The sequence below is a fragment of the Triticum dicoccoides genome, chromosome 5B (genome assembly GCF_002162155.2).
Source record: "Triticum dicoccoides isolate Atlit2015 ecotype Zavitan chromosome 5B, WEW_v2.0, whole genome shotgun sequence".
Taxonomy (NCBI): Eukaryota; Viridiplantae; Streptophyta; class Magnoliopsida; order Poales; family Poaceae; genus Triticum; species Triticum dicoccoides.
Genome location: NC_041389.1, coordinates 291,999,926 through 292,009,153, shown reverse-complemented (window position 1 = coordinate 292,009,153; position 9,228 = coordinate 291,999,926). Strand labels below are relative to the sequence as shown.

Below are 9,228 nucleotides of genomic sequence, written 5' to 3'. Positions count from 1 at the left end.
GGGGGGAGGGAAGGAATGGGGGTGGGCTGTAGTCGACCGACTTAAATAGCAGGACTTGCTCCCTCGGGTGGCACGTCGGAACAGCGCCACATGGCGTGGAGCGGAGGAGGGGACCAAAGGTCTCTTCGTGTCCCTGCGTGGCCTTATGCGGTCAATCCTTCGTGTCGCCTGCATCTGGACGTGTCCAGGTGTTTTATATCCGCCCTACATATGGACCGATTATAGAGAGTGTCGGTCAGTTCACACGTTTGAGCCGAATTTGCGAATTCTGGTTAGGTACGGTTTTTGGGTCCGGATAGCGGGCAAAAAGTGTTCGCGGGTAGTTTGTTCCGGCCGGTTGCTCGCGGCCGTACCGCTCCAGGCTCGAGCAGATGGTGGCGTGGCGCTTACGGGGCCAGGGCGGCGCGCGGCTGTTTGCTCCTGCATGCATGGATGCCACGCGCGCACGGCGCGTCGTCCTCTCGCCGTCGCCATCCATGACCCACCGCTCCAGAGCTCTGTCCGTTCTCCCTCTCCACCGTACTACGTGGTTTGGATTCACGTATATACGACCCACGCGCTCGCGCACCGGCGGCATATATCGGTGACACAACCTGAAACAATAAACCAAGAACAAGAGAGGCGAGAGATGAAGGTGCTGGTCGCGCTGGACGACAGCGGCGGGAGCCACCACGCGCTAGACTGGGTGCTACGCTGCCTTTTCCCCGTCGGCGATCAGCCGGCAACGGAAGAGGCCCGGCCTGATCTGGTGCTCGTCCACGCGCTGGAGCCGCTCCACCACGCCATGTGCCCGGTCGGCGGGACAGGTGAGCCGACGACCAGCATCACGGCACACCTCGCGCGACATTGCTGCACACCAGCGGCGCTGATATGGATATGATTGACCACGCATGCACGCAGGGTCCGCGGTGTACGGCGCGCCGTCGATCATGCAGTCGGTGCGAGCGGCGCGGAAGGAAAGCGCGCGCAACCTGCTCGACAGGGCCAAGCGGGTCTGCCACACACGAGGGGTATGTACAGCAATATATATAGGCCCTTGTGAGTTGTAAAACACGCCGTCGTCCCATCAACTTAAACCGTGGCTGCTGCGCAGGTGAGCGCGGCGGCGGTGCTGGTGGAGGGGGAGTCCAGGGAGGCGCTGTACCGCGCCGCGGAGGACGCGGGCGCCGGCCTGCTCGTCGTGGGCAGCCGTGGGCTCGGCGCCGTCGGGAGGTACGTACGTACGTGTACCCGTCTCATGATTGATCGCGATACACACGTGATTATCACCGACTAGGTCGGTCTACACATGTGCTGATTCTTTTGGTTGCAGGGCGTTCCTGGGGAGCGTGAGCGACTACTGCGTGCACCACGCGAGGTGCCCCGTCATGGTGGTCCCGCCGCCGCCCGTCGACAAGGATGGCCAGCGGATGGGATCATCTCCAATCAGATGCCAGTCACCATGTTTTCAACAGGGGTGCTTAATGGCCGAATGATCGTCCCGCGATTTGTCATCGGGGCTTTTCACTGCCCGTATGTCTATGTTCGATGTTCTAGCTTGTTGCCACTGTCAACAGATCGAGGAGCGTTCATTAATAAAATTCACCATGATTGATGTCAACCCCGGCACCCCGCTACTACAGATCCAGTACAGGAAAAACATTTCGTTATCTCGTGTTTCGCCATAAGCTGAGCGTAATTTGTCGGCCTCTCGGCTTATATCAATGTAAGCCGAGCACAAACCTTAAGACACGGCGAAGGACGGGAACTCGGCTTACAGCGCTGCACGGCGAAGGAGGGATCAGAAACTGTTGATCATACTTCTGAATTTCTCCGAGCCTGCTTCTTCGTCATGTCAATTTCAAACTGAGTTCAATACATTGGAAGCAGTTTCAGTAAACCTCACAGTCTCTTCCTATAACCTAATAATGTAAATAGTACTCCGATGACTTGGATTAATCAAGAGTGGCAACATATTCAGGTACGGACAATGCCCAGATATACCAACTGACAAGGAAGAATGCTCCTGAACAGCCACTGTATGTCTGTATCCCTTTTTTAGCTAACCATGACTCGGTTAACAATAAAGCGACTCCGGAAATTCCATGCGACGATTAGCGATCAGCTGAACTGTATGTCCATGAATCAGCAACTGAACTACCGAAATCGCAGCCAACCACTGAAGAGCCTTTCTTTTGTTTCGAACAGAGGCTGAAGAGCCTTTCTGAAGGTGCTGTAGTATTTCAGGCTAAAACATGGCAGTTTGAAAAGCCAGCAGTTGCTGGATCTTTCAAAAAAGAAAACATGGCAGTTTGTCAAAATACACAGCTTTGTTCTTTTTTCTGTTGGTCGGAAAAGGCTTGGGTTGTTAGAGCTGTCTGCACACTTGTCTGTCAACTCAAGCAACCTAACAGAAAGCATTTCCTGCAGATAAGAAAGGTTTCTGCAGGAAGTAACCGTTTTGACAAGGACTTCGCCTGTACATCACATGGTTGAAATTATTGCCAGAAGAGAAAAAAAAAGTATGACCTTCTTTAAACAACATTTATTTGGTTAGAAAATCAATCATAACTTTATCAATACTATTTTGGTCAATTATGCTTATTTCAACAGTGCATATCTTAATTTCAATATAAAATGAATCAACATAAACCTTAGTATTGTTCAAGGAGCACACATGCCCAACATTATTAGATGCATAGTGCGACGCGGAAAACCACACCACGCATTAGCATTTTTGTTGAGGTGACTTTAGTCCGTTAGTGATGATCACATCATTACGGAATAACATTATCATAAAATCAACATAAAATTCATGTTTGATATCCAAAAAAAAATTATTCATAAATTTTTTAAGTTGAACATAACTGTGCAAAAAAAAATATCATCTCATAATTCAACATTGACATGCTATTAAAGAGAGATTACCACTGAAAGTAAATGACATCATAATCTCATATCATATTTCTCCTTTAAAATCAGGGCATTTTCTAACTTAATTAGTACATAAGACATAACTTGAAAAAAAAAACTGCATAAAGGGCACTTTAAAAAAAATGAATAATTCATTATAGATATTGGCCACATCATTCTTAGATTAAATATCAAATTTAAAAAAAATCCTACATCAAATATATTTAAATGATACTCATCATCAAATTTCATGTGTTAAAAGTACCCCAAAAAAGGTTTATTCTGAAAACCTAAAACATAATTTACAACATAATTTTCTAGATATTTTCATTTTAAAGCAGCGCAACACATTTTGAGAATGATCATAATACATAAAAGCACTGAATAAAAGGAAAATGCAAAGAACATTAAATTTTGCCCATGATACCCACGGTAGCCTTTCATTGATTTGCCCAGGAGAAAAATTCTCAGGGAAAAAGAAAAATCTCCCGGGGCCTGGACAACTTAGGCCTCAACCACCGGTCAGATTATGCCCTTTATCCACTCGAAAGCCCAGCAGCTAGCCTGGGCGCCGACCTCAGCCGTCCGATTCAGTGGACGGTCCGTATCATCCCAGCCGGAACAAAACAGGTTGCCGGTCAAACCCTACCTCATTCCCCACTTTCTCCCTGAAATCTCCGCTCGCCTCTATGAGAGAAAACGGCGACCGCTTCGGCGGCGCCGCGCAGCAGAAGCATGGCGGCGTGCCGGCTCCGTTCGCCGGAGAAGCTTACTGCGGACCAACGCCGTGTGCTTCCTCGTCGAACGGTGGCGACCACGCTGCACGCGCATGGACCGGAGGAGCACATCTCGCCGGCGGGCGCCGGCGCAATCTTTTGTGGTGACGGCGGCGAGCAAACGCACGGAGCGTTGGCTGCGCGCGTCCATTAGAGAGGCGATCGGCCAGGCGCATCATTCCGGCCGTCGTCCCGAAGGACGACGTCCTTCTTGCCATGGTGAGTACGCACGTTGGCCGGCAACAACAACACAAGTCCCAGTCCCTCTTTCCTTTTTTTAATGTTGATCTGGGCTGGGATTTGGGGATTAGGGGAAGATTGCCATTCGGATTTCTTTGATTTCTTGCGATTTCCCCTCCTTCTCACTGCTAATCGAGCCAATACCTTTTTACTTCATATTAACTTGATTCGGATCAAGGCTTTATAACCATGAACATTAACAATTAAAATTTATGTGCTATCAGAAAAACTGCTAGCTACTGATCATAGCATTAACATGACATAGGGGCAAAAATAAGAGATGCACTTGATCAATCAGGACTACCACATCATTAACCGAAAACCATCATCTTAGATCAATTAGGCCATTTAACTTGGAATTAACGTTTGAAAGGCCTAATTTGTGTTCTAGCCAGATTAGATAGGCTCGAGATACCAATGTTAGATAAATTAGCCTTTAGGCTAATCAACGTATGGTCCTAATCTCAGACTAGATCAACAACTTTATGCGGAAGCGTACAAACTTACAGGTACTTGGCGATATCTCGATGCAGCCCCTGTGTAGCCCACTGCTGCACCTTTGTGTCTCCAGTGGCGAGGAGATGTTGGGGAAGAAGCAGCACGGTGGCGAGGATGACAGCAGGGTTGCCGCAGGCACAGCTCTGCGGTGGCCGGTGGTGGAGATGGCCTTCACATACCTCAGCACATATTCAGGATCGGCAGTTAGGTGGTTTAGATCGATATGTTGTTATCCATAATGAAAACCCCCTTTTCCTTATATATGTGTGTGTGCTGGGTACATGGGACCAAAACCAAACGTGTGGATGTGTGGTGTGCTTCCGATCATTGCACACCTGGGGTCAAAAGGCTCCCCTTTTCTCTCACGGTTTGTTTCAACCGTAGATTAATTCCAACATTCTCCCCCTTGATCGTAAGGTTAACAAACATCATAAGCCCATTCTTAATAGAAATAATATACCAAAGTAAGGTGTTCTAATGGCCAAAAGGTGTCATTAAACCTCAATACTTATAGTACACCATTCTATCTTGAAATGGATAACATATTACTTTATGGGAGTTGGTTTATTGAACGGTCCTCATTTTCAGGATCAAAAGGCTTTCCAGTAACCCCATGCCGGCAACATAATCATAAGTATGGGTGGCAAGCCTTCGATAACGGATCCGTAAAACATTCAAATGTTCTCATACGCTCAACTTCAATAGCTTGATCCTGGATTCTATTTTTCACAACACTAAACATATTGTCAATGGCTTTGGCAATGCCATTCAACTTGTTGTTACTCGCATAGAAAACTGCGTATCATATTGCAGTAGGTGGTTAAAAATATGTTGTCTACCACCATAATTTCGGGAATAAAATTTCTTGACATATAACCTGCCCAGTAGCCTCTTAACACGCCACATAATTAAATGCATATTTCTAATGCCATCAGTGTCATTAAGGAGCTTTTCCACAATATAACTCCATATGCAAGAATGAGGATGTAACGTAACGTGGAAACTTTAATATCCACATATCTCGCATAAACAATGTCTGAATAACACAAGATATCAAGGTTATCAAACTTCTCATTAGTGAGCATGTAAACTTTATTGCCTTGCATATCTACAAGGCTGTAGCGGTTTTTCTACTGGTCCATTTCTGGACTTACTTCTATATTTGCCAATTATCCCGATCACAAACAAGGGCACGTTCATACCTAAATACACATACTGCTTCTGACAACCGAAGCATAAAGGAATCGACATTATCTGATCAGTTCATAATGGTTCCTTGGACACCGAAATGTCCACCTTTATTGCCCTTAACTTTAGTAGCAGGTAAGATAGAGTACTACCACTTAATATTTTCTTCCGTACTCTATCGATGTATGTCGTCATAATAAAATTTGTACTCCTTTCAGACCTATATCTTGGCAAAATTCAATACAAGCAAAGTATGAGGCATCACCAAGATCCTATGTCATAAATAGAAAAAAAAATATTGGCTCGCCAAAAATATTCCATCTTCACAAGTTAGTAATCTTACTCCCCCTCATTTTATGGTACGAGAGGCCCAATGCTTGTATTATTTCATAATTGTATTTCTTTAGATAACATGCCTTATGTCAAACTTCTCCATGACGAAAACTTATGGTTGAGTCCTAAGACCATTCTTAACTTCGCCAACACAAGAGCATGTTATAATAACAATCCAAGCATCACAACAACTCGTTGAGTAAACTCTATTGAGTCCCATACATCATTAGAGCTCGTTATCACACAAGCCTCTAAGATGATCGTTCACACACATTATCAATCACTGGGTAATTGTTAAGTCTCAACATCAAGTGTTGCAATAGGCATTTTTTCTCAACTTACCTGATGCATATGAATAAAGATCTAATGGAGTTATCCTTAAGATTCATGTTCATACTCTCTAGGTTCCCCGATGATCACTTTATTTAAAGGATTTAAAAACATATCCAGAATCTTAATAATAATCATTTCAGTTCTAAACCACAACACCGTTGGGCTGAAGATGGAAAAGAACTTAAAAAGTAGTGACAAATGATTATAAACAACGTTAGTCAAAATATAACCACAAGCCACATGATACTAACAAACTTGCCACTTGAGTGAAGTGTCACATATGATTATAAATGACGTTGGTCATATATAATCAACATGTTACATCATGATGGTCATTAGACTAGCAAGCTTGCCACTTTAGCATTCATGTGTGCTTTGTAATGTTCATAAGGGACTAAGTACACGCTAACATGATAAAGGAGTCATTTTTCATTCATTCTTCTAAATAAGATTTGTTGGATCTTAATTAGAGAACCAACATTAGAATGTGCTTTTCATACATTCTCCAACCAAGACTTCTCGTTGGTTCCATCTTAATTAGAGAATTGAGATACATAGTTTGCTTAGTTGTACATGCTATAATCTAAGTAGGAGAAGTGAACGCGATATATCATATTGAATGAGACTTCTAGCCTCCCCCTCGAAATGTGGTCTAAAACCACAATTTTGATGAGGTCTCATTAATTACACTTCTCTTGCATACTCAATTATAACATAGCATCTAATCTTTACAAAAGATTCAATTAGTGAAAACATAATTCGTCTCACCATAAGGTGGGACTAACATTACGTAATTGGAGTTGACTTAATAACATATAAGATAACGGCATCTATTTGAGAGACCAAATCAAGGTTTCCCAATAACTAGGAGCATGAACAAAGCATCATCAATAAGATGAAAAATTAAGTCATCTCCAAAAACTAGTGGAATAAATCCAATAGTTTTGACTTTAATCTCCTTTGCATTAGTGATGTGCATGATGGCACATGCGTCCTCTCCCAATGTTTGTCTTATCATCATGATTAACATCCTTCAACCTTAATGGCAGAAAAACATTGGGAGATTCCTTACATGAGACAATGATCTCCACTCTCGATGTGGAAAAGTTATTTACATAAGGTTCTTCTATGCCAAACAGAAGTTTGACATCATTATTATTGCTGGAAAAGAGGAGACAACTTTATGATCATCATAACAAAAAATCATGCATGAACTAACCATGCAATGGCATGAATAAAAACATGCTTAATTTTTATTCTAATTTGTATCACCGTTGGGAAGATAACAAAAAAGAACCTTACTCATTCGTAAATGACACATGAAAAACATAATCAATAAGAATATCATCATATGCCATTAGAACGCTTGCTCATTAAATCTCTAATCAAAACTTCTCGTTGGTTCCATTTTGACTAGGGAGATGTAAAATCTCGTAATGACCAACAAGAACTACGACTAAATTAATTGCCATCATTAACATAAAGTAACATCATAATATAATCGTGTGTGCCATGAGGCACTATGATGCCTTTTGACACTAAATCTCACAACGATAATATAAATATTGAACTTGAGTGTCAAAATTATCGTTAGAATTGTCAATGACATACAATGAAAATGACATTTGAATTAACATATAAATAGGAATGTCCCTCCCACCGAGTAATCATTAAAGAGGGCATTCAGAGTGAAAATGTCATAAATATAAATGCCATTGCCAACATTAAAATTGACATTAACATTATCGTCAGGTTATCATAAGATTAAAATAATAAAATTTGGACATAAAGTTACATAATAATTCATGAAATAATAATATTTGACAAATTATGATGGTCAAATGAATGGCAACATGTACTTTGGATAGATTTCATAAAAATGTCATATATTGACTAGGATATTGCATATCACATAAAATTCTTTAAACAACATTTATTTGGTTAGAAAATCAATCATAACTTTATCAATACTATTTTGGTCAATTATGCTTATTTCAACAGTGCATATCTTAATTTCAATATAAAATGAATCAACATAAACCTTAGTATTGTTCAAGGAGCACACATGCCCAACATTATTAGATGCATAGTGCGACGCGGAAAACCGCACCACGCATTAGCATTTTTGTTGAGGTGACTTTAGTCCGTTAGTGATGATCACATCATTACGGAATAACATTATCATAAAATCAACATAAAATTCATGTTTGATATCCAAAAAAAAATTTATTCATAAATTTTTTTAAGTTGAACATAATTGTGCAAAAAAAAATATCATCTCATAATTCAACATTGACATGCTATTAAAGAGAGATTACCACTGAAAGTAAATGACATCATAATCTCATATCATATTTCTCCTTTAAAATCAGGGCATTTTCTAACTTAATTAGTACATAAGACATAACTTGAAAAAAAAAACTGCATAAAGGGCACTTTAAAAAAAATGAATAATTCATTATAGATATTGGCCACATCATTCTTAGATTAAATATCAAATTTAAAAAAAATCCTACATCAAATATATTTAAATGATACTCATCATCAAATTTCATGTGTTAAAAGTACCCCAAAAAAGGTTTATTCTGAAAACCTAAAACATAATTTACAACATAATTTTCTAGATATTTTCATTTTAAAGCAGCGCAACACATTTTGAGAATGATCATAATACATAAAAGCACTGAATAAAAGGAAATTGCAAAGAACATTAAATTTTGCCCATGATACCCACGGTAGCCTTTCATTGATTTGCCCAGGAGAAAAATTCTCAGGGAAAAAGAAAAATCTCCCGGGGCCTGCACAACTTAGGCCTCAACCACCGGTCAGATTATGCCCTTTATCCACTCGAAAGCCCAGCAGCTAGCCTGGGCGCCGACCTCAGCCGTCCGATTCAGTGGACGGTCCGTATCATCCCAGCCGGAACAAAACAGGTTGCCGGTCAAACCCTACCTCATTCCCCACTTTC

The 9,228-nt window shown here is 41.5% G+C and overlaps 1 protein-coding gene across 1 annotated transcript; it reads left to right on the top strand.

The window, feature by feature from the left end:
• The first annotated feature begins 628 nt into the window (after positions 1 to 628).
• Positions 629 to 1,600, top strand: LOC119306324 (universal stress protein YxiE-like). The gene is made up of 4 exons (XM_037582571.1): positions 629 to 806; positions 901 to 1,010; positions 1,094 to 1,212; positions 1,313 to 1,600. The coding sequence occupies exons 1-4, from the start codon at positions 629 to 631 to the stop codon at positions 1,473 to 1,475; spliced, it is 570 nt and encodes a 189-aa protein (XP_037438468.1). The 3' UTR covers positions 1,476 to 1,600.
• Positions 1,601 to 9,228: the final 7,628 nt, after the last annotated feature.

Bases quoted from the DNA above. Each gene is read 5' to 3' on its own strand.
- LOC119306324 (XM_037582571.1), top strand. From the start codon at position 629: ATGAAGGTGCTGGTCGCGCTGGACGACAGCGGCGGGAGCCACCACGCG. The intron at 807-900 runs GTGAGCCGACGA...GCATGCACGCAG, and splicing joins GTGCCCGGTCGGCGGGACAG to GGTCCGCGGTGTACGGCGCG. The intron at 1,213-1,312 runs GTACGTACGTAC...TTTTGGTTGCAG, and splicing joins GGGCTCGGCGCCGTCGGGAG to GGCGTTCCTGGGGAGCGTGA.